The 26,205-nt window shown below is 40.2% G+C and overlaps 1 protein-coding gene across 4 annotated transcripts in view; it reads left to right on the top strand.

Moving 5' to 3' along the window:
* The window catches only part of SCN2A (sodium voltage-gated channel alpha subunit 2), a 153,805-nt gene that overhangs the window by 69,808 nt on the left and 57,792 nt on the right, over positions 1 to 26,205 (top strand). For 2 of the 4 annotated variants that reach the window (XM_089519839.1, XM_089519840.1), the window contains 9 exons: positions 8,129 to 8,249; positions 12,668 to 12,755; positions 14,406 to 14,534; positions 15,009 to 15,292; positions 16,247 to 16,519; positions 18,974 to 19,037; positions 19,422 to 19,563; positions 22,366 to 22,572; positions 23,840 to 24,133. In XM_089519839.1, coding sequence (XP_089375965.1) covers positions 8,129 to 8,249; positions 12,668 to 12,755; positions 14,406 to 14,534; positions 15,009 to 15,292; positions 16,247 to 16,519; positions 18,974 to 19,037; positions 19,422 to 19,563; positions 22,366 to 22,572; positions 23,840 to 24,133 — 1,602 coding nt within the window. The remainder of the gene's footprint in view (positions 1 to 8,128; positions 8,250 to 12,667; positions 12,756 to 14,405; positions 14,535 to 15,008; positions 15,293 to 16,246; positions 16,520 to 18,973; positions 19,038 to 19,421; positions 19,564 to 22,365; positions 22,573 to 23,839; positions 24,134 to 26,205) is intronic. The other 2 variants (XM_089519841.1, XM_089519842.1) reach the window with 2 other exon arrangements.

The following is a 26,205-nucleotide window of genomic DNA, read 5'->3' as shown; positions in this document are numbered from 1 at the left end:
AAGACCTGGAAGGAACTGGGCTGATTCGGATGCCCCTTCCCCGAATCGCTCCGTTAGCAAGTGCCCACTACAAATTTTAAATCGAATGCATTCTGTGTCTGCTGGCAAGGTGGCCGCTGTCAATCAAGCGATCGTCATGGTGACGTTTTGCAGGGGCATCGGAAAGTGTCCTCCCCTCCTCCCTTTTTTTAAAAAGCCAGGCACAGGATCAATTTTTTATAAACCTGTGGGCATTTGGGTCAGATCTGCCCCTGTTCCAGGCAAAGGATGGAATTGTCATGCATTGTTTTTTTTGCTTTTAAAAGCAACATTTGTAGCTTTCCCTTTGCTTCCCTTGCTGTATCTGCTCAAGAAGACAAATCATGCGCATATTTGCTCAAAAAAAAATTGTTAAAAAATATAACATTGATTGTAAGTGAGGTCTTTTGCAACATTTGTAGCTTCCCCCTCTGCTGTAAGCGAGGAGATCCAAGGATATAAACTGCAAGCCTGGCTCTATCTGCCTCTGGAACACAAACAATGCGCATATTTGCTCAAAAAAAATTGTTTAAAAATGTAACATTGATTGTAAGTGAGGTCTTTTGCAACATTTGTAGCTTCCCCCTCTGCTGTAAGCAAGGAGATCCAAGGATATAAACTGCAAGCCTGGCTCTATCTGCCTCTGGAATACAAACAATGTGCATATTTGCTCAAAAAAAAATTGTTTAAATTTGAAAAGGGGGGGGTTGCCTGATGTGAGCTCCGTTCGTGACTTGAACTTTTTCCACCTGCAAGGGAAGGAATGCCCAGAGACAGAGGCCTGTGGGCAGGGGATGCAGGGAAAAGAGGCTCCTTCGGTAAAGAATGCCTTCCCTTGCTCCCTTCTTCCCAGGGCTCTTTCCTCCTCCCCCTCCCCTCTGATGAGGGGAGGAAATGCCTTGCCCTTTGCCCACCCTCTGACCTAAATCCCTCCCTCAATTTGCCTCGATCAAGATCGGTGCCAAGTTCTCATTCCCAGAACCCGGGGTTTTCCAAAAGAAACGGTATTTGCGCTGATTTCAAAAACACCGCGCTAGGGGCCATTTACCATGGAATGGGTGTGCAAGCCTCGGATTCACTTGTGTGAGATTCGGGGTGAGTATGAACTTCACGTGCAAGAATCGCTTTGAAAACCGGTTTTTTTCATCGTCTGAATGGCCCCTAATACATATAAAGTACATAGCAATACAGGAAATGGTTCGATAAAACCTTCTTTTGTTAAATGCATCTGTCAGAGAGCAAACTCTTCACTTGTTCAGGATGCCCTGTGTTGACCTTTAGGGGTTATGTCACTTAGTTTATTTGTTCTCAATAAAGTTGTTTTGTTTTGGCAACAAAGGGTAGATAACAGTTAGGACTGGAAAAGAATTTCAGTAATTTCACTGAAATTACCCTTTCACACACACTGCTTGGGACACACTGAAAGACAAAGTGCACCTTGCCTCCAAAATTCACAATCTGTCAGGCCTTTGGGCATCTTTTATATCCATGCAGTTATACACACATTTAAAAAATGTAAATGGCTAAACATGTGCTGTTGAAAAATATGTACAAACACCCTTCAGTCAATGGGGAAAATAGGCACACACAAAAATCTGTAAATCAATGCATACATTATGGGAAAAGCTTATGGAAAACATGTATGAATTTCCATGTGGGAAATGAAAAGAAATCTCACAATCTGTTATGAACAAAGGATGGGATGAGAATGCAATTGGATTTCAGGAGTAGAACCAAATAATTTTTTACATCCATAGTTATATCAGAAAGACTGATGAAGTTCCTAGCTACTATCTTCCTAGCCCTCTCTCATAAAGTTGGGGGGGGGGGGATACCTCCCAGCTTAGAGGTTTTTAATTTTGGGTTCATGATGTCATTGATTTGATTAGGCAGCAATGGTGAGATGGTGACCATGCAAAGATGTTCTGGGTTTTAGTGTGAATTTTAGAGGAGCTACCTAAGGTCCTGAATGAAACACTCTTTCACAGAGTGCAAGAGGAAAGAGTTGCACAGTGCAAAGAGACTGGGTCAAAAACAGGCAGGTACCCACCGCTGCAGAAGCAGACACAACTTGAGAAATTACTTTTAGGGGAGAATGTATATAATGATATGTTGGAGCCACACATAACTGAACAGTTGTAGGATAATTCTCTGGAACCTAGGGCATCATCCTACCACTGTTCAGTTATGCATCCACCCATAACCATAATAAAAGTGCTTCAACTCATTTTTCTTAAAAAGCAAGTTTTGATGCTCTGGGGGTGAACTGATTCAGAGAAAGAAGCACACTGAGGACAACTTTCCTAAAGCCCCTCCAAAACCTGGATCTAGCACTGGTGCTTTCTATAAACATTTATGTAAGGTACGGGTGGGAGAATAGGAAACAGATGAAAATTGCAGAACACTAACACTTTCACAGCGTACAAGAGGGAAAGACTCCATGAAGCTTAAGTGCAAACATTCAGCTTCCAGCAATAATCCATACAACAGCTTTGTTATAACATCTTATCCTGAACAGATCCCTGAGAGTTAGGCTGAGCCTGGAATTAATGCCAAAACATATATCGAGTTGCAGAAAGAGAAAAGGGACACAATTGCCATGTGCCTAAGGATTCAGGGAGTGAGGAGAATCAACCATAGCTAATCTTGTATACAAGGTGAAGAACACTCTCTGTTTCATGAGCTGCCCCTGTTTTAGTGGAGCCTGTGTGAAATCAACATGTCTGCCTGATGCCTCCACATGGATATACCATGATGCTGGACTCTCTGGCAGCCAAGAAATACAGATGTTCACATCATGGCTGCCTCGAGAACAGAGGGGAAAGCACTTGTCTCACCTCACCCTGCTTGAGCAGAGGAAAAAGAAGTCACCAAGCATCTCCATTAGGAGCAACAATGAGATTGGCACTCAGAGGTTTTTTTAGTGGCTGAAATAAAAAGGGCAAGGTTTGGCTCAAAGGTTTTCCCCTCCTTTCCAAACAAGAAAGTTTTTTTTAAAAAAATTAAAATGCTAGAGAAATTTGTGAATAAAATAAATGATGTATTTGACCACTGTCATTGGCTAAAAGCTGTGAAAGGATATTCAATTCATTCAAAAGACTGAAATGCAAAGAATACATCTCTAAGCAGCTGGAAAAACCTGGCAGAGGAATGTAATGTGTAGTTTTTGGCAAAACAGCTACTGCAGTTGTACAATTATCTAATCTTTTGTGGGCAAAGCCAAGTATTCCTATAGCAGGGGACAAAAAAGTATATTGTAAAAAAGGCAACAACAAAGAAACTTTCTTGGTCTGCATTTGTGAGGTGTTCAGCTAATCATTCTGTAATGTAATAATATACTGGATGGAAATATCATTGATAGATGCAGTTTACCAATCCATTCCCTTACTTTCTCATAGAAAACGTAGAGTGATCCCATGAATAATTCTAATGAGGATTTAAGGTTTTATGTACAGCCTGAGGTAAATAGGCTAAATAGTAGCATACTAATGAATCAACTAGGACTCTGGAACTGGATCTCAGTTTCAACTCTGAACATATTTATTTATGAGTCAGTAAGCTCACTGAATACAAATGAATTTGCTTCAAGCAGTAACTGGGGTCTTCCAAAGAATCTGCTCTGGTTTTTAGTGATGAACTGTAAAGGAACTATCTGAGGTCCTGAACCTATTTCGTGGATAAGGCTCAACATTTTGGATAGGTTTTTTTTTAAAATCAGACTCAAAACTGGAATGGATTCAGGTGTCTTGTAAATCACCAACTGCTACTGGTTGCTTCTCTGTAAAGTTCTGTACATAGAATTATGATCTGGCGGGCTGCTGAGAAGTTATGCTTGTTTGCAATGCATTAGATTTATAGAAAGCAATGCATTAACAGAGTTCATGAAATCCATGGATGAGAAGCTGCTGTCAGGTCTCAAGGAAGGACTTGGGAAACAAATCCTAGGCAACTTCAGCTGGACTGAATTAATACATTTTGAAATAAAGAAACACACATTATATAAAGATAGAGGCCCCTATGAGCCCACTGAGTCCAAAGTCTAAAATTCCCTAACTTCAAGCTCTGGCTGTAATATTGGACATCGTTTTTTCTCCTCATGTAGTTCTGGCTAAATGCTACATTAGTGCACCTGCATTCATGCCCATTATTCTTAAAAGGACACCCATTATGCTGTCAGCCATGATGACAGATTCTGTTGAATGGCAAAGACAATCAGGGCCAGAGCCACTTTTTAATGCTCTTACACAAAGTTTTCCAGGCCATACCTGGATGCCACTACAGAAGTGAATTTAAGCACTGCTGCCAAATCTCCAGGTAGGGCTCACCCAAGTGCATGGAGCCACACGGTAGCCTGATGCTTTGCATTATCTTCAGGATGAGTACATGATATTTTGCTGCTTGAGGCAGAAAAACACCTCCTCCTCCTGATATATAGGTACAGAGAATCTTAAACCACCCAAGTTATTTTTCTGCATAAAGCAGAAACATAAGCATCTTTCCCCATCCCTAACAGTGAAAATAAAACAGTAGCTAAGAAAATGGCTCCCAGTTGGTTGGCCTTCCATGACACTCTAAATATTCTGCCTGATGCAGCTTCCTCACTCTGTCCCATTGTAGGACTGGTCCTGATTGTCTTTGCCAGGTGCTGAAATGAATAACTGTGTTTCCAAATATGGCCATAAATCTAGGAAAGCAAGGAGATCATAAAACTTCCTTACAGCTTGGCATGGCAAGGAAGAGAACCAGTTTGCCAGGTGGTTTTAATGCATTTGGTATATAATTGATAAGCTATTCATCTTAGATCAAATGCTGAGTTATGATAGAACTTTTCACACCTGTTTGGTAGCTTGATATAGATAACTAGCTTATAAATAGTCAACAGCTAACTCTTGTTCCATTCTTCCTTCTGTGAAGGCTAGCAGCACTTCAAAATTTCATCTTAATAAGGAACACCATTACAGCCCTTCCAGTCATGTGATATCATAAAAGAGAAGTCATCTTCTGTACACAGAAGAATTTGACAAGCACCTAGACCAAGACTGGCAATGCTGTTTGCAATGACACACTCCAGAAGATAGCTCTGCCACAGTTAACAGAAAAAAGTCCCAGTTTGCCTATAAGCACTATTGAGCCTAATGGATGGCATGAAAAAGCAAATCTTCCAGTCCACAAAATGACAGGTTGCTTAGCCATCCAGTTTGACTAGACATCTGGTATATTGAAGCCATCTCAAAGTGATGATTGGTCAATAGACACCTGACAAAATCAAGTGTGAGCATTTCCTTGAAAATACATGAAAAATGTTTGTTGTGCATTCACATGGCAAATCCCCCCCCCCCCCCGCAACACACATATTCAGAGGTTTACTGTGCTATGGTTATACCACATCAGTTACTTCACCAAACTAGCCTCCCAAATTACCATTACTGTGAACCAGTGTATTATATGTCCAACTGGTCCATGAGCATCCTAAACACAATGTGAAGAGCTGCTGCAAGATACAATTCCTTAGTGATTCATCAAAAAGTGACACTGAAACCACAAGAATTGCAGCAAAAAGATGACTGTGAAACACTAATTTACACACAATGCCTTCCTAATGTAAATTTTAATACCTGTACAGGGATCTGAGAGCCAGCGTGCTGCAGTGGTTTGAGTCTTGGACTATGATTCAAGAACAGAATTGAAATCTAACTTAGCCATGTAAACCTACTGGGTGACCTTGGGCAAGCCACACTCTCTCAACCTCAGAGAATGGCCATGGCAAACTCCCTCTGAACAAATCCTGCCAAGACAACCCCAGGATAGGTTTGCCATAGGGTCACCATAAGTTGAAAATGACCTGGGCACACAACAGCAACAAACAGGGATCTGAACAGGCCTGAGTTTGGGAAGTTGATCTGGAGAGAAAAGAACAAGCATTGAAAGTTAACATAATTAGTTACAGCTGTAGTTTTTAGCCCACAGCCGTAGTTCAAAGGCAGTAAGCTATAGTTAATTTTCCTGCAATTTCTCAGAAGTAATGGATAACAGTTGCATTTGGATTTTAAAAAAAAAGAATCTGAATGTTACAAGATGTTACAAGAATTTACAAGTTATGGCTTTTTTTTTTAAAGAAAAAGCCTTCTCTCTTATATACCTTGTTGTTTATTCTTTGCACCCATAAGAGAGCACAGTGTTGAAGAGTTAGCAATTGAATCATGTAATATTCCTCCTCCATCCCTGTCATTATAAAATAGCAAAAGAAGCTACAGTGATGGCACAAATGGAGTGACATTATTTCTGACTGAGTTAACAGTCATAATGTAATATAGTTAAATCTTACTGTAATTGCTGGGGAAAGGAATTAATTACAAGTAAGTAGTCATTTGTAAGACAGCAAGCATGGTGTAATAGTTCAAGTGTTGGACTATGACTTTGGAGACCAAGGTTGGAATACCTACTTAGCCATGGACATTTCTAGGTGGCATTGGGCAGTTCACTTTCTCCTTACCCTCAGAAGGTGGCAAAGACAAACCCTATCTGAATAAGATCCAGTGATAGGTTCACCTTAGGGTCACCATAAGTTGGAAATGACTTTGTAATGAGTCATTTATAGGCTCACATATCTAAATGAATATATATTTTCTAGCCTTTGAACACCATGTCCTTGTAGAAGTGGAAATGTTGGCTTCTGTTTACCTGGCAAGGAAATGCATTAAGATTTTAGTGAGCTAGGCCTGCCTATGGTGTACCTAAATCTGCATAGGATCAGAGTGCTTGGGAAGGAACATTTGAGTGCAACAGGCCTCCTGCTCCATCTCAGTGGGAAGATGGTCAGCACTTGCAGCTGTAGCAGAGAACACCATTCCGGTCTTGAATCCACCTCTCACTATTTAATGGGGAAAGCCCTGTGTAAAAATATACATTGATTTCTGTACATGAATGCTAGTGTATGTTTATTTCTGAGTTGCTTGTGCTTGTCTGGCTCTGAATATGGAGGAATGCTTCAGAAAAAAAGTCCTGACTGGTTGATGAAGCAAGATTCCAGAAACTACCAAATTATGTGAACTCAGATAGGATGGGATTAGGGATGCCATATCCTGGTGGCCGCCGGGAAAATCCCGCTTTTGGGGGTCCTTCCCGGTCCCGGCCCGGTTTGGCCCTCAGCCATGCATTTGGCCCGTTCCTGCGGCCATTGCCGCTGTCACTAATGCAGCTGGCAGCGGCGCCAACCCACCTCCTCCTTCCCTTCCTTGACTGGTGGGCAGCGTCCCCTGCTTTGGCCAGCCAGCCAGCCATTGGCCAGCTGGCCAAAGGGAACGGGCTCCTCAGCGTGCGCCGCCCAGGCCTCAGCAGGGGCCAGTGGCAGCGCGCGCACCTGCCCCACTTCCCTGTGCGTGCAAGCGTGCCCTGCTTTCCTGCATGCTCGCTCGTGCGCGAGCCTAAAGAGGAGGAGGAGGAGGGGGGGGGGAGCAGAAGGAGGAAAGGTGAGTCAGTGGCCATTAGGTCTGCCTTGGGTTTTTTAATTAATTTTTTTAAAATATAAAATACTTATTTTATTTTATTAATGTTATTATTGCTTGTTTTTATTTTATTAATTTTTATTATTGCTTTTTTCATTATTTTTATTATTAAATATATACACCCCTGTCTTGTTTATTATTTATTTTTCATTATTTTTATTATTAAATATATACACCCCTGTCTTTATTTTTATTTTTTTTCATTATTTTTATTATTAAATATATAAATATGGCCAGAAAGGGAAGTCCATTTCTGCCATCTGTCTAGGAATAATGCCAAAATGTCCTCCATTTTGATCATGCCTTAGAAACATGCATTTAGATTAACGTTTTTTAAAAATCATCAAATTTTTTCGCGTGTCCTCCATTTTTTATTAAAAATGTGTCCTACATTTGTCCCGGTTTGGAGGTCCTGGCTTATGGCAACCCTAGATGGGATGGATGACCATAAGTTAGAAATGACTTTGTAATGAGTAATGGTCATATTCTGCTCTCTAGTATGGTTTTTCTCTTTGTATATATGAATCACTGGTCAGTATTACATGCTCTGAATGTCATTTTCTCCCCACAACCCTCTGCCCATTCTGTTTTCCTTTTTCTTCCAGACATTTATAGTATTGAATAGAGGGAAGGCGATCTTCCGATTCAGTGCCACTTCTGCCGTGTACCTGTTAACTCCTTTCAACCCTCTTAGAAAAATAGCTATTAAAATTTTGGTACATTCATATCCTTTTCAAGTGGTTGATTTGCAATGTACAAAAAGTGCTAATTCTGTTTTCAGTAACATTATTATTCTTAGGCACTTGGCCCCAGAGAACAGATGAACTACATGCTTTGCCAGTCTCCTTCTCTCCTGCTTGTTTCCTGTATTTTTCTTCTTTTCCCCCATTTCTGCAGCTCATTGTTGCAGGCTATGGATTTCAAATGACATACTAAACATGCCCCCCATTCCTTCATTTGCTCCTCATTTTTTCTCCCTCCTCCTTTGTTTTGTCATATTTGTATTCCATAATCCCTATTTCTGGTTTTGGCCTTTGGGTTGCTTGGACATTTATGACAGGCTCTGCAAAAAGATGTAAAGCAGCTCAGCTACTATGAGTACCCTACAATCTGCAGCTTCAGGGAAATATGTGGGGTGCTCCCCAGTTCTTATTTTCAGTTTGTATCTGGCAATATTGAGGCCCAGCCAGGATCACAGACATACCTTCTTGATTTGGCAAGGGCAGTCCTGATTAATTGTCTGTTAACTCGTAATTATTCAACTGCTTTTAAAATGCTTAAGTTTCTCTCTCCATCCATTACCCCCATTTTCCTCAACTTATTTAAGTTGCTGCAAACTGAGTTCAATGGGCAAAAGTAGTTTTCTCTCAGTTAACTCAGATGGGGGGAGAGGAAAAGGGAAGTCTTACTTTTTCCAGTAGGCTCAGGCAAAAGCAAACTGCTGCAACCTCTCTTAGCTTGTGTGTTCTTCCTCATTAACAGTTTTCTCCATCTTGACCACACTCTGATATTACTTGGCTCCATGTGTCTGTATTTTCATCTGTGAAGTGTTGCAGTATGCCCCCTAAATAGGGATGTAAAGAATATATACAGATTCTTGTCCATGGTCCAAAACACACTGCAAGAATAATCTAGTTTGAGATTGCTTTAACTGCCCTGGCTCAATGCTAGGGAATTCTGGAAACGGTAGTTTTGTGAGACATTTAGCCTTCTCTGTCAGAGCTCTGGTACCACAAAAAACTACATTTCCCAGAATTCCCTAGCACTGAGCCAGGATGGTTACAGCAGTCTCAATTTGGATTATTTCTGCAGTGTGTTTTGGACCCTTGACAACCTGCTGACACCCCTCATTGGAAAAAAAAGTCAACCACTGGGATATTTTTCACCTCTTGTGAGTGAGAAGAGCAGCCCTTTTTTTCGGCAGCAAAAATGTTAAAAAGGGGACTGCACAAAAATGTAAGTTTTTGCATCAAAAACATTGTACAGCAGCACTGTATTTTGTGCACACTGTACAACAACAATTTGTAAATTTCTGCCAATTCCAAAATGCAAAAGACCACACAAAAACAAAAACCAATGCACAAAAACTCTTGCAATCTCACCCAGCGGCAAAAAGAGTTTTGTAAAAAAAAATTTGGTTCTTTCATGCGAGAACAAAAGGAAAGGTTTATATCCCTGCCACTAGAATATGCAGCTATGCCCTGCATACATTAAAATGTTTTCCCTCCCCCCCTCTTTTTGATATAATAGTTAATGTGTTTTCCAATGCTGACGTAAATTTCAAGCAGATTGGAAACTTGTGATCTTCAACTATAGCTCTCCTCCTATAATGCTGTTAATTATCAGTCTTGAAAACTTGGAGTCAGGGTTGTCAGAGAAAGCACTACAGATTGTTAGCCAGGGAAAAAAAATTAGAGCCTTTGTTATGTGGAGGCTAAACAGTTGAAAAAGATGTCAGGACTTCAGGTACAGATTTATGCTCAGCTATGAAGTTCTTGAGTGTTCTTGAGCACGCCTGGGGATTAGGAATATATATATATATATTCTTTATTTGGTAGAACAGTGAGGCAAACACACTAGGAATGCAAAATTTTACTTTTCAAGAAAAACTGTGTAACAGAGTGGGGAAAAACAGGAGCAAACTACAAATATTAAGGCCAAGTCACTGTTAATTTATTTTGGAATACCAGTTGTGGCTAGCAGTCTGATTTAGTCCATATACACAACCTTAAAATAAAATATGGCTTAGTTTATGGTGCCATCGTGTGGCCATGTAATACCAGTAATGTCTAGCCAGTGGTATATATTTGCATGGTGGTGCAGGGGTGTGTTATACAGTTTCTGAGTGACAGAGAGCAAAGTATCTATTAAGACTGTGCATGACTAGTTCTACTCACTGTTTCTTGAATGGTTTTCAGGTTTAGTCTTGTTGTCCCAGTTTTCCATATGAGAAAGTTTCACCTCCTTGAGGAAATGGCCAAGGTTTCCTTATTTCTCTGGGTTATTCACATTTTGTTGTTTCTGTTCTTAGTTAAGATGATACCTGGATGGTAAATTTTGCAGGCAGGCTCCTCCTCCTTCTGGCCATGTAGGAACTGGGAGTTTAACAAAATCCAGGAAATTTAATGTCTATTTGCATATCAACAGGACTCTTCTCTTGCAATCCAATCTGTCTTCATTCCTGTGAGGCCACAGTCCATCTTAACTAAGGAAAGAAACAACAAAATGCAGGCATCTTACTAACATCTCCATTTCCCCCCTCCTGTTTGGTTTGTAACAGCTTGCCTGATGATTCGAAACCAGTGGAGCTTGGAAAGCTTGCAACAAGTATATTGTGCATTTTGGTTGGCCAATAAAGGTATCACTGTTTGGTGGAGTTTTGTTTTAATTTAACCAGAAGTGGCACAGAAAGGCCTAGAGATTCCTAGAGAGAACACTCCACTAGGCATTTATAGCTCCTCCAGTGCAATTCTATGGTCAATGTCTGGCAGATGTTTACCACGGAGTTGCACTAGAGAACCTAGAGATTCCCAGAGAGGTGTTCTCTCAGATAAAAACATAGTATTTTTTTTAATTTGTGGTTTTCCCACATTCATGGGGGTCCTGCGACCCAACCTCAGCAAATGTGGAGGAACAAGTGTAAAAATAATCCAGAATCCAAAACACTTCTTGTCTCAAGCATTTTGGAGACACCACATGTATACGTATGCCATTTAGCAAGTCATTCAATGGGTGTACTGTAGTTCGGACCAAAATTTGGTTATAAGTGAGAAACAACACAGGGGACTGTGTTATATCAAGTCAGACTGTAGGTCGTGTAATTCAGTACTGTCAGCTACTGACAGGAGATTTCCAGGGTTTCAAGCAGAAAGTGTTCTTCAACCCTGTGTGGAGCTGTCAGGAGCTGAACCTGGGACCTTTTTCATGCAGATGGAGACCTCTGTCTTTGAACTTTAGCTTCTCTGCACTTCATTTCTGCAATCCCTCCCCAACTTATTTTACCATATTTTGATATTACTATGAAACTTACTCCAGATCAATTTAGAATATACGATATTTAGATCTATATTTGAATTTAGTGGCCAGTTGGCATTAATAATTAATTGTTCAGGCTTCTTATTTGTAAATTACAGAACCTTGAGTTAACCCTATTGAATTCAGTGTGACTTCAGCTGTATTTTCCTCTTATTGTCTAATATTATTCTGAAACGTGATTTTGAAGGGTGTATCTGCACTGTAGAAACAATGCAGTTTGGCACCACTTTAACTGTCATGACTCCATCCTACAGAATCATTGCATTTGTAACTTTATAAGGCACCTGCATTCTTTGGCAGAGAAGGCTAAAGACCTTTTAAAACTACAAATCCCAGGATTCCACAGGATGGAGCTACAGCATTTAGAGTGGTGTAAACCTACTTTGTTTCTATAGTGTGGCTGCAATCCAAGCTGTCTACAAGGAACATAAATGCTTATAACTGCTTTTTACCTTTGTTTTTCCAACTTATATTTGCATGCTAGTATCATATTGACTGTTCATCTGTGATTCAAACTAATTGTTTTTACTTCTAAACCTCAATATTAACCTTACTGCATGTTTATTCTTTGTATAATTCTCCTTTATATTTCAGAAAGTCAGTCTGGATGTCTTACCATTCTTTTTTTAGTTATGCATCAGCATATAAGAAAGTTTTGAGATGCTCTTTAAGTCACTATACACAGCAAAGATTAAATAAAGTGGACAGATTATCGCATGGCCATTTTTGTCCTGGCTGTAGATGGGATGGGATCAGGGTGGAACGAGGAAAAACAGATGTTATTACACAGTAGATTGCTGCTACTGTGCTTGACCACCACCCCCATCCCCTGGGCATGCTCTGCTGGCTGATTTTGGTGGTACAGTACAGAAGGCTTCTGTACCACCAAAATTGGCCGGCAGAGCGTGCGTGATAATCAGGCAGCAGTGCAGCAGCAATTTACTGTGTAATAACACCCATTTCCCCCTGTTCTGCCCCAATCCCATCCCATGCGTGACCAGGGCAAAAAAACCCATGCAATAATCTCCTAAATCAGAATTACATTGCTGATGTGACAGTTGTTCTAATGATATGTTCTCAAGTATATGTTCCTTAACAATAATCTACATTATTCAGCATGCTTATTATGTGCACTATTTTAACCAACTGTGTATTTATGACTATGAGTAACCCTCCGGAATGGACAAAGAATGTAGAGTAAGTCTAATTACCATTTACTGTGTTATATAGTGCATGTATCTATATAGTACCTATAGTCACCCCAGTGGCATGTTCTGGTGGCAAGCAACCTACATCCAGAGCTTGGAAAAGTTACCCTTTGGCCTACAACTCCCAGGATCCACTAACCAGCATGGCTAGTGATGGTATGTGCTAGCGGATTCTGGGTGCTGAAGTCCAAAAGAGTATTCTTTCAAAGTTTAGTCTGTAGTGTAAACAAATCTGTGTGCTAATGTTTGGAATGCAAGGCTGGAAGTGCACTTTAAACATCTTAATTTGTATCTAAAAATATAGAGTGCAAATAGGATCTGAGGGCAGCTTAGCTTCCATTCTATATATTTACCAGTGTTCCTGAAGTTCAAGGAATGAACCCATAGTTTCACACCTCCACCACTCGTGATCTCTGCAGTAGAATTAAATGGTTCAGAACCACAGTCTCCCTTATTCCTTTTTTATCCCTATTTCATGCTATAGGGACCACTTAAAATACACTTAAACCCAGGGACCACTTAAAATACAGAAAGATGCAAGAATCTGGTTTCTAATATATTCAGTAGAACTGGTTGGCTTCAGATGTCACATCAGATGCCAACAAGGGAATGCATGAATGAGAACCAGAAATCACATTGTGCTCATCAATGGAGAAGCCTGTGTCTCTTGGCTGGTAGTTCTGAAGGCTTCCCAGAGAAGCAGAGATCAGTCCAAATATGCAGGGAAATAGGAACTTTTCTTTTCCGACCCCATTTCTTTGCCTGTTGTTCTCTCTGTTTCTCCCTCTGCTTGATGATTAATTTCCCAAGGAGCTTGATCAGATCAAAAAATGCCTAGTAGTGCCTCTCTGTTTTCTGTCAACTAAGAGAAGCCCTGTGAACTTCATAAACTTTTTGAATTTACAGGGGGTGTTTATGTTTTGAGATTAGAGAAGGTGAGGTTTTGGTTTGGTTACCTTCCCTGCTCCCAGTAGTTAACACTATCATCTCATCCAATGAACCTGATGTGAGAGTGTGTACAGACACTTCTGACCCACACCATTCTAGAGGCAACATGCAGATGGTATGGCTTTTTAACATTAAGCCTCCCTAACCACATTCCCAGTTTCCCTTTACTCCTCTCTTTCATTTTGAAAGAGCCTACCTGATAAGGAGAGGTGATTATCTCCTGATTATCTCCTTGAGGAGAGACGAGAAATAAAAATTAGCATAATCATCAACAACAACATCTGGTTAAATGCTGGTACTGCAGCCAAAACCTTATGAGTTCGATCCTGCAGGGCTTCAGGTTGACTCAGCCTTCCATCCTCTTGTATGTTGTTAAAATGAGTACCCAGCTTGTTGGGGGCAACTGTTTAACACATGGTAAACTGCTTAGAGAGTGCTAATCACTATAAAGCAGTATAGAAATGTTAGTGCTATTGTTACTATTTATATATAGATCAGCACTGAGTTATGACTGCATTTTCATTTCTGAATTATTATCAGGAGAAGGAGCTCATACTTCCCTTGCCCCTGGTGGGATGTAGTTTTTGCCAGTTTTATGTAAGGCTTCTTTTTAGTAATCAGCTACTGTGGGAATACTCTCTTGAAATCACCCCCCCCCCCCCGCTAACTCGCATATTGATATTTTCCTCAGATACACATTCACTGGAATTTATACCTTTGAATCACTAATAAAAATTCTTGCAAGGGGCTTCTGTTTAGAAGATTTCACTTTCCTCCGGGATCCCTGGAACTGGCTGGACTTTACAGTCATTACGTTTGCGTAAGTATTTTTTTTTAAGTCTTTAATAGGATTTATTAGTCAGAAGTAACCTCAAGTGGAAATTTTATTTACAGGGAGAACCTTGGGGAAGAATTTCCTGTTATAATAATATCTCTCTTTATGAGTAGTTCTATTTATTTTCAGTATCCCAGACCAGTCTTGAACTACAGATCGAGTATAGCTTGCCTGATGTTTGTAATTCTGACATTAATTCTGGCTCACTTAAAAATAGGCTAATTTTCTATCTTGTCTTCTTTCTGTCCACCAGAAGGGAAGCAAGCTCTCGTATTTTTAAATAAATAAAGCAATGTGATCTGCTCACTGACATTTGCAAATTTAATTTGAAGGCCAGAAAAGCATATAAATAAGCACAAGGCCAGTGCAGCAAAAGAGGATGAGATCTTGATGAAAGACCCCAATTAATTAGTAATAAGCTCTGCCTCAATTCTGAATAACTGTGATTTAATTCTACAGGTATGTAACAGAATTTGTAAACCTAGGCAATGTTTCAGCTCTTCGAACTTTCAGAGTATTGAGAGCTTTGAAAACTATTTCTGTAATCCCAGGTAAGAAGTGGAGCAGCTTGATGAAGTACCAGGCCCCTTGTATCTCCAACTGTTTCTTGTGTGCTGTCATTGTGTTTGTGTGTGAACTCCCCTATTACAGATATGTGACAGAGTTTGTGGACCTGGGCAATGTCTCAGCGTTGAGAACATTCAGAGTTCTCCGGGCATTGAAAACAATATCAGTCATTCCAGGTGAGAGCTAGAGGTTAAACACAGAGGCTGACTAATAAAAATTCCATTGAAGATGCAATCACATTTTGTACACCTGAGCCATGTTGCTTGCTGCACAATGTTAAGTAAAAATAAAAAGCAGGAATTGAAAACATTGTTTTCAGTGAGCTGTGATTCCTTGCTTTTTTAAAAAATATATTATAGCTTAATTTTGTTTCCAAATCAGCCTTTGAGTTTAACAAATTCTTGCATGAGACATTTGCAGTAAGTGGCTATATGATTTGCATCTTATGACATCAAGCTTTCTACTTTTAAATAAAAACTTAATATACTGAGGCCTTCATAGTGATGCAAATTTTACCATTTGTTGCAGGCACTTAAAACTGAAACTTGCAATCTGTTGTATGTGTGCGTGTTTTTTATTTTTATTTGAAATTATGCATTAGGATATGTAGAAAATGAAAGATAGCATGGGCTGTGCATGGGGATTTTCTAAAAGATGTCCTTCTTCTCCAGACCTTTGCCTTTTTGATTCAGTAAGTTGCAATATCATAATGTAACATTCCACGTAATATAAACTTATTCATGCTGTTGAACACTTTAAAAACTGACTCTGCTGTAATGGTTTGGGCAAGAAACATCAGCAAAAATAAAGCAATATATTTTCTACATAGGGCTTAGTTCTAGCATGAATAGCAATATCACATTTGTTTGCTTAAGCAGTATTTCTCCAATTATATACTACATATATAGATGGATAACTATTTTTATTTACATACACTGTTTCCGATTGGCATAAACCTAACAGCTTCTCATCCATGTTCACAGGCAATCAGGCTTTTCATAAAACTATCACAAATACAGTCATTTCTGTCATCATTCTGCATGAAGTTTTTAATCTAAAATAAGCACATATTCATGACACCCTAATGTATTCAGAGTGTGATATCGTAACAAATAGCTTTCCACTTGCAGGCCTGAAGACCATTGTGGGAGCCCTCATTCAGTCAGTGAAGAAGCTGTCAGATGTCATGATCCTGACTGTCTTCTGCCTGAGCGTGTTTGCACTAATAGGGCTGCAGCTCTTCATGGGCAACTTGAGGCACAAATGCTTGATCTGGCCACCAGACAACTCTACCTTTGAAATAAACATAACTTCCTACTTCGACAGCACACTGGGAGAAAATGGCACCTTTATTAACACAACAGTGACCACATTTAATTGGGCAGAGTATGTCAGTGATGATAGTAAGTATTGATGACTTACACTACTTCTTAATTCTTTTTTATAAAATGTTCTTCCTCATCACATGGTGTTTTGTCAGCAGGCACTAAGATTATGTGGTGTAGCCTAGGTTTCAGTCCTCAGGCTTGTCAGTTTGGTTGTTCTATTTAACCACAATCTAATGCTTTTGAAATATTAACATCAGGAAAGGTAGAGTAGGACAGGTGTTATGATGCTTCTGTAGCCAAATGTCAATTTAAAAGTGAAGTAATTTTAATGGCTTTTTAGATCCTGGCCCAAAATTGACAGGCCAAAATGTGCAGCTTCCAGCTGCTTCGGAGGCATGGCATGTAGGCGACACATGCCCCTGGTGCAGGCAGAAGCCACTTTGAGGCCATCTAAGGCAGCTGATGCCAGCCATAAAAGGAGTGGCAAAAAGCTGATCCTTGCTGGCGGCCCCTTCAGGCTTCAGGACCACGGCATCTGGTCACTACGGTCCTGGGTTGATCAGGGGCCAACTGGGGCTGGAACAGCCAGAGGCCGCTCCAGTATGCCAGTCTGCTTCACTCCTATGATTCAAGTCCTGAATTCACTTCTGCAAAATGAAGAGTGTCAGAGGCCTTTGGTATCTGCAAACACTCTCTCAGCCCACCATTATTATCTATTGTCACTGAAGTGAAATGGACAGACCAAATGAAGTGGCTTCTGGCCACTTTGAGACATGCTGATTAAATGATGCATGCCTCCAAAGTGGCCAGAAGCTGCACTGAAGCTGCGCTCCTTAGGACCGGAGCAAAAAGGAACCAGGATAATCTCACTCTTGGTGGTGCTGGTTGGCCCCTGCATCTATGGGAGCAGGTCATGTGGACTCCAGGGTTCTGACCCACTTCTGGCTTAATTGGAGTCAGGCCGCTCTTTTGTGCCCATCTGTCCCGGGCCATAGTTAATTTTATTTGTAGCCTGCCTTTTTTCAAGACTGAGACTGAAGGCAGTTTACATATTAAAAAGATTACAATTAAAAACATACAAAATAATCAACATTAATAATTGTATTCCCACCAACCATACCTGTAAAGTTGGTGGGACTGAGCGAAGAGCCTCTCATGTGGATCTCAGTGTCCAGACAAATTCATATCAGGAAATATTATCTGTCAGCCTGAACCTAACCCTTATAGGGCTTTATAGGCCATAACCAACTCTTTAAATTGTTTTGAAGAACAGATTAATAGCAAGCATGTGCCCCAGTGAGTTTAAATACCCAGTCAAAATGCTTAAGCTCACCCATGTGTTTAACCATATGGCTGAGTCTTGTGCCTTCTTATAGGTTGTAGAATTTATGAGAGGGAAGAATCACTGATGCTTCATTTCAAGACCATGAGTGTCATCTGCTGTATTGATACAGTCCACTGTGTTTCTAACCTCTTACAGTGATACTTGAACTATCATGGCTGAAACAAATTTTCTCGCTAATTTCTTTCTTTTTACTTGTGTGACATGTGGTTTGTGTTGCAATATTTAACAGTTGTATAGCACATAGGGAATCAGATCCAGTGTGGCATAGTGGTTTCAGCATTGGACTATGACTGGAGATCAGAGTTCAATTCCCATCTCAGCCATGAAAACCACTGGGGCAAGTCACATGCTCTCAACCTTAGAGGATGGCAATTGCAAATCTCCTCTGAAGAAATCTTGCCATGAAAAACCTGTGATGGGTTCACCTTAGGGTCATTGTAAGTTACAGAAACAACAAGAGCAGCAGCAGTAGGAGATTTTAGGTGATTTATAACAATAACATAACACCATAATCTAAAGCACAGTGGGGAAAGTGCATTCTATCAGGTCTCATTCCGGCTTCTAAAAAGTGCTGGCGGAGCATGGTTGGGACAAGGGGTGAACCTGGGTTGATGGCAGGCGGTGATTAGCCAGCGATTTGGCATGTGATAATCTCCGCTTCCATCCCACATCCTGGCTCCAGCCCAGGAGGCTTGAAACGGTTTTAAAGTCCACATGATAAGCTCCAGATTCTAGTCTTCTGAGGGTATTACTCTCAGCCTCTCTGATACACTCAAGACCCCTCATCACAGTAAGGCGGGCATCCAAGAAAGTGAATGTATTCATTTTGTGATATTACTGTTTACCTTTAGCTCATTATACCAAATAGGAAACTAATTACATTTGATGAAGCAGGCTGTGCTAGCCATCAGAGTTTATACAACAATAAATATATTAACCTTTAAGGAACCATAACACTCATTAGCTATTTTGTTAGTTAGGCCAAACCTTGAAAAAGTGTGGGAAGGGGTTGTATGATAGTTCCCAGAATCACACGGCTAGCATGGCCACCAACCAGGGTGGCTATAGAATTTTGGGAACTATAATCCAAAAAAGTCACATTGCCCAAGCTCTGAGTTATTCGATTCAGTTTAAACACTTGTTTTCAGTGTAATAAAATGTTACCAATTTTTCTTTCCAAACAGATAATTTTTACTTCTTGGAAGGACAAAATGATGCTTTGCTGTGTGGCAATGGCTCAGACGCAGGGTGAGTGAATGGTCCATTACACTTTATTGCATAGATACTGAATGTAGCATCTATGGTTAATGTCAAACAGTTTTTAGTTTTTTCATATCAATTTTGCTTTTCCGTTAAAAGAAGCCTGCTGTTTGAATGTCAGCATCTACATTTATGAGATGGCGGAAAGTGTATTTATCATGTTGTTCTCCAGATAACATTTGTTAGAATAATATTAGCTCCACCGTGGCCCCAATGCCCCATTCTTGTGTATGTTTCAGACTCTCTTTCAATATCTTTCTTGACCAGCATTGGGCAATTTGAAGCCTGTTAGATGTTGCTTGCTCAAGTACCAGCTTCTAGTAAAGTGTACATTGGTTAGGATAACAACGCATTTGATTTTTCCCTCTCTAGTCAATGTCCTGAAGGTTATATGTGTGTAAAGGCTGGTAGAAACCCCAATTATGGCTATACAAGTTTTGATACCTTCAGCTGGGCCTTCTTGTCACTTTTTCGGCTGATGACACAGGACTACTGGGAAAATCTTTACCAATTGGTGAGTACTGTATTCTTATGAAAAGGCATTACCAACTGGTGAGTATTCTTATGAAAAGTGACATTAGCAGTAGTATTAAGGCTGGTGGCATAGCAACCCTTTACATTGAGCATTTGGGCATATTGTTGCTGTGGGCCTTCAAGTAATGTCTGAATTATAGTGACCATAATGCAAACCTACCATGGGTTTTCTTGGCAAGATTTGTTGAGGAGGAGGTTTGTCCTGAGGCTGAGAGCATGTGACTTGCTGAAAGTTACCCAGTGGGTTTCATGGCTGACCTGGGAATTGAACTCTGGTCTTCATAGTTATAATCCAACATTCAAACTATTGTGCCATGCTGGCTGTCATTACAAAGAAAGAAATATTACTATGTCACAGACAGTACATTGGACACTAGAAACATAAAGTTACAAGATGAAGCCAACAAAAGAACACCAAAAAATTTTTTTAAAAAAATATTGCCAAGATCACAGGGTGTGGATGGCCATCTTGACACAAATCACAGAGTTTGTTAAATTCATAAATAGGGGAACACCTGAGTCTGCCTCTGGAATAGAATTGCCTGGCCCATATGAATATCTGACACGAACATATATAGTGCAACAGTTTCTACTTGACTGGTTGTAATTCTCCAAGGTGAACCCTTCTACTAGAGGAAGTGCCAGGCATTGAACCTGAGGACTTCTGTTTGCACAGCATGACCTTTGGCCATTCCTTGACCATGAGATAGCCTTTACTATAGCCCTTTAGATTATAGGTAAAGATCCCCAGGGTGAAAGATTGCCCAGTATACAGTGGCCTATGATAAGAGTATATCTTTCATACATACCTGCCCCAGAAGTAGAGTACCATTGTTACTATATGTACTCATATACGTATAAGTCTAGACAGTTTAGTCAAAAAACTGAACCAAAAAACCTGAATCAACTTATCCACAGGTCAATGTAAGTACTGTACTGTGACTGATAGCATCAGCTCTTCTCTTCAGTGGGCTTGCCATCCACGCATGCATCCCCAGATGGCCCTGCCCCATTCTTGCCAATGGTGGAACATGCAAGTGGCTGTGCCAGTGCGGTCGCATACACATCATGCCTCTGTTGGACACAGTGGGACTTAAGATCCCACAGAATTTGTTATGCATGGCGAGGTGGACTCAGTCCGGAACAGAACCCATGTGGATACGAAGAGTCAACTGTATGAAGAAGAAGAAGAAGAAGAAGAAGAAGAAGAAGAAGAAGAAGAAGCAGCATCCCCTTATGAAAGCCAAGAGTGCAATCTGTCCTGGAAGCACTGACCCCCACCACCCCACTCTATTCTTTCATCCATTCAACCTTTAGTATGAGCACACACAGATATGCCTGCTGGAATTTTGTAAGTTCCCTCATATTATTTTCCTTTGCTTCATCCTTTAGATCCTTTGTTACATGCCCCTAGATTTTACCCTTGGTTTATCCACAGGTCCTATAAAAATTGATAATTTGGGCCCCAAAACCTGCCCTTAACATGAGGTCAACTTATAGTTGAGTGTATGCGCTATATTAGACTCAATTAAATAGAGATCAAATTACCCATTCCTGGAATGCTTAACAGTAAGGAGACAGACATAATGAAACAGAAGGGCTTTAGAAAGAACAAGCATTAGCAGAATAGGTGGAGGTGGCATGGGGGAAGGGGTGAGGGATATTCATAGGCATCCACAATGGTTTTCAAACTGTGGTAGTACTTTCAGTATGTGGTCATCACTCCAGCTTACCACATTAATTATTACACCAATTAGCAGAGAAAACTATGTTACAAAATTTTCCTCCAGAATCATCTATAATGTTTTACAATATGGAAATAGTGATATTAGTTTTAGCCACTAGCAGAGGCTGGGCAAGGTATGAGTGCCATCTTTTAATGTTTTTTCCTGAACTCCTCCAGCTATTTTTGTTTCTGGGGAAATAGATCTATGTATATCACATTTCCTGTCCTTGTTGTCTGAAACTAGCTTGCTGTCAGGTGCTTTTGATGTGTTGATGAAAGATTCAGCTTCCAATGCAGTCAACTTCCAGATATTGAATGGGAGGGGGTGCAATCTTGTTCATTGCCTTAAGAAGCAAACTATCTTGGTATGACCATGGCTGTGGTTTCTCTAAATTAAATTTGTAGTATCATGAAGAATAATTTAGAAGACAATGGCCTCTTACTATGGGTATGTACCAGGTTCAGTTCCTTGGTCATTTCTTACTACTTTGTTTCTTTTTGAGATAAAGTGAAAAGGGGAACATTTCCGTATCTGGTATGTAGGAGAGGCCTAGTCCAATTGTGACAATTGTTTGTTTATGTTATATGCTGCCTATCTCCCAGAAAGGGAACTAAGATGGCTCACAGAAAAAAATGATTTTAAAATGTTACAATATAAATTTAAAAACAATTAAAATCATCATGCTAAACCCATATAAAATCACATAAATCATACAAAAGTGAAAAATACAAATAGAGCACACACTCCATATAAAAACCTCCTTGACAACAATTATATATTAAAAGTCTGTATATACATTAATATGGAGTATAGTGGGAACTACAGTAGTCTCATGTTTACTAATTAGATTATTAGATTAATATTTAGATTCCAGACATGACATATGTAAGCAGGATATGGCAATATACTGTATTAATCTGGAATAAGACAATCACTGCTGTTAAGAATATGGCCTATGCTCATTTTATATAGCACAACAGTATTACAAATAGTGATGTGCTACCTCATTATTTTATAGGAATATGAAATTATTTATTCTTTATTTTCTTTTATAGACTTTGAGAGCGGCTGGCAAAACATACATGATCTTTTTTGTCCTGGTGATCTTCTTGGGCTCTTTCTACCTGATCAACTTGATTCTGGCCGTTGTTGCCATGGCTTATGAAGAGCAGAATCAAGCCACAATGGAAGAAGCGGAGCAGAAAGAGGCAGAGTTTCAGCAGATGCTTGAGCAGCTGAAAAAACAACAAGAAGAAGCTCAGGTAGCTTTATGGTGGAATATAGTCTTATATGGGGTTGTACTCTACTCATTTGGGATGACATGTACTTATGTGCCATATCAAACTAGGGTTCTTTTAGCTGTTAGCATTACACATACTTGAATGTGAAACATTTCCGGATGACTGCTTTGTAGAGGCCATGAACATACACATACCCAGATGGGAGGCAGAGAGGCCAATTTGAGCAGGAAGAAAGTTATCATATATATCATCCTCTCAAGCAAAGGTATCAGGCATAAACAGAGCTGTGTCAAGAGCTCTGTTCCTTCCCTCAGTCAGTCTTTTAGAGCTCCACACAAAATAACCCTCCTGTAATTAAAAATATGTAGTAGAAATAACCAGTCATAAATTGTGCTTTTTTACTTGAACATAATTTGTCTTTAATTATTTAATTTCCTTCCTATTTCACCCCTTCTGCTAAAAAGAACAAGCCATACCTAGTGAACAGGCACTTCACATCCCATACTACTAAATAAGATGTAGCAAGGAGACTCTTTTCCCTTATTCTTCTACAGGTTACATTGAGCCAGTATTCTAACTCTTATGCTGAAAGCCATGTTCTTAGGAAGATTGCATTGCCTAGCAAGAAAGGACAAATACAATTTTGCTGTCTTTTTAATTCTTTGTGGTCAGTCAGTTGCCAAAGAAGGATGGATTAGACATTGACTCCCAATATTCTATGCTTAATAAAGGTTGACTGACTGACTGACTGACTGACTCCCAATACCATGGAGATGACATGGCTTCCTTTCTGTGCTCCAGGAAAAAAGGGAAGTGTTCTGCAAATAAAATTCAACAATTTGAGTATAAACCTGGCCGGGGCTGCAGAGTGGAGTGAACGGCTTCAGGTGGCACCCTAAGGAAGCAGAAAGATTTTTAAAAAGAGGGAAAGAGACATAGAGATGAAAGCAAGATATTGTGCCTCAATGTTGCAGCAAGGCTTTAAAATAAATAAATAAATAAATAAATAAATAAATAAACTTATTCCTAGCAAGGGTGAGGGAGGTCAGTGTTTCAGGCAGCAAATTCCTTGGGTCAGAGCTGAACATGACATCCTGAGGTAAATTTGAATTGAGTCTTTGGATCTTAAACCTTCACAATTGTTTCATACACTCATGTTTCTTCCCTTGGAAAATTGGATTAGTGTAATGAGCATCAGAGTTGTTTCTTTTTTAAAAGAAACTCCAATAATAGTATTAACAGATTAGCACTGTTCATTTTAAATGTATTTAACACTGTCACACAACAGGCAGCTGCTTTAGCCGCAGCAGCAGATGAATCCAGAGAGTTCAGTGACGTCGGTGGTGTAGTAGGATTCTCAGAGAGCTCATCAGCAACATCAAAGCTGAGTTCAAAAAGTGCAAAAGAGAGGAGAAACAGGCGGAAAAAGAGAAAACAGCGAGAACAGTCTGAAGGAGATGAAAAAGATGAGGATGAATTTCACAAATCTGAATCAGAGGACAGCATCCGAAGGAAAGGCTTCCGATTCTCCATTGAAGGAAACAGGCTGACTTATGAAAAAAGGTTCTCTTCCCCACATCAGGTATCAAGATTGAATTCTGTTCTGTTTACATAGCAACAAATATTAGGTTGGCCCTCCAGACATAGTGAGTGCGTATGAAGCAGGTATATTTTATTTCTTTATTTAAAAATGACCCACTAATCTCTTCCACATTTTTGGTACCATGAAGCTCTGGATCACTTCATGCCCAATGAAGGTCCGATGCAATATGAGCAGATCTTGGGGTCACATCCTCTTTTTTGTGATCTCTTTTCTCCCTTCGCTTGACCATATAACTAACACTTAACTCTCTTTGGTATGTTTGTCATACACAGATAGGCGTTCACCAATGTAATATGCCTATTGCTATACAAGATAGTTACTGTAAGGAAAATCATGGTCTGCAAGTAGCATTAATCAGGTACCTCTAACAATAAAAGTAAAGTGTGTGTGTATGTGTAACAATATGAAACAAACACCAATGTTACACACATAGAGACACACAAATAGCCACATTTATTTGTTGGTGCAGGATTGCTGCCCCCCCCCCCCCCCGTCCAAACCATGTGGCTATCTGTAAACTGTGTGAGGTATCTGTGTACAAAATAGCAGTTTACAGAGAATCCCATTACTGTCACACAAAGAACCCAGGTGTATTTCAGTGCAGAATAATTTTTAAAAAACCAAACAAACCACCTTTGGAATGTGTGAATACTTGGTCAAAACTGTGCAATATTCTCCTAACTTTGGGCCCGAACAGACAGACCAAAATAAAGCTGCTTCAGGTCACTTTGGAGGTATGCTGTTTAAATGACACACACATCTTAAGAGGCCACCCCTTTCTGCTCCAGATTGTTGACGCGACAACCGCATGGCTGCGACAATAATTTGCCCCCAAAAGGAGCCCTGAAATGGAGCTCCTTCCAGCGATGCCGCCAAGGCGCCATTAGCGCCCTGTGGCACATATATGACACAAGTGTGGTGCCACAACATGTAGATGCTGTGCCATGCTTGCATCATCATGACGGCCCCCATGTAGACAGGAGGCTGCCATGAAGGCAGCATCTGTATGGACTAAGGTTCCAGAGAATGTGGTTGCTGTGCACTTCAGAACCCTAGAATCGGCACCGGCACACCACTTCCCTCAGGTATGTACCGGGCCAAAGTCAGGAAAAATGAAATGCGCAAATATAGGATAGATGACACCTGTCTTGGCAACAGTACATGGGAAAAGGATCTCGGGGTGTTAGTAGACCACAAGCGTAACATGAGTCAGCAATGTAATGCAGCTGTCAAAAAAAAAACAAACCAACTCAATTCTGGGCTGCATCGACAGGAGTATAGTGTCCAGATCAATGGATGTAATAGCATCACTCTATTTGACTTTGATCAGACCTCACCTGAAATTCTGTGCCCATTTCTGGACACCACAGTTAAAAAAAATAAAAGGATGTTGACAAGCTGTAACATGTTCAGAGGAGGGTGAGCAAAATGATAAGGGGTCTGGAAACCATGGCCTATGAGGGACAGCTTAGGGAAATGGGAATGTTTAGCTTGGAGAAAAGTGAGAGGTGATATGATAGCCTTTTTTCAATATTTTAAGAAATGCCAAATTGAAGATGGAACAGGCTTGTTTTCAGCTGTTCTGGGGACTAGAATTTCAAGAAAGGAGATGCTGCCTAAACAGTGGAAAGAACTTTTTGACTATAAAATCTGTTCCACAGTGGAATAGGCTGCCTGAGGTCTTTAAATTAAAGTTGAATGATTTTCTCTCAGGAGTACTTTAACAATATGTCTGCATTAGCAGAGGTTGGACTAGGTGGCCTTTGTAGTCCCTTTCAGCACTATGATTCTATGATTCTATTGCCTTGAGGTTACTGCAACAGCCTGCCTAATAGCGGCTAGTGCCTCCTTTGCCAATGGATTGGTGAATCCATTCCGTACTTTGATAAGATTTAAAAGAGCTCTACATGCTTGTGGAAAAAAAACTATGCTGGGTAGGGAGGCTGACATTAAGGGACAAGACAGGAATGGTGGCACCATGGGAATGTAAATGGGTGCCATGATGGCAGCAATAAAAGCAGTACATCCCCCTCCCCCCCTTTTTGCCGTGA

This window comes from Sceloporus occidentalis, unplaced genomic scaffold (assembly GCF_023333645.1).
Source record: "Sceloporus occidentalis isolate IW3139 unplaced genomic scaffold, rSceOcc1.0.p SCAF_4, whole genome shotgun sequence".
Lineage (NCBI taxonomy): Eukaryota > Metazoa > Chordata > Lepidosauria > Squamata > Phrynosomatidae > Sceloporus > Sceloporus occidentalis.
The sequence above is the reverse complement of the archived record's forward strand: the minus strand, read 5'-3'. Positions and strand labels throughout refer to the sequence as shown.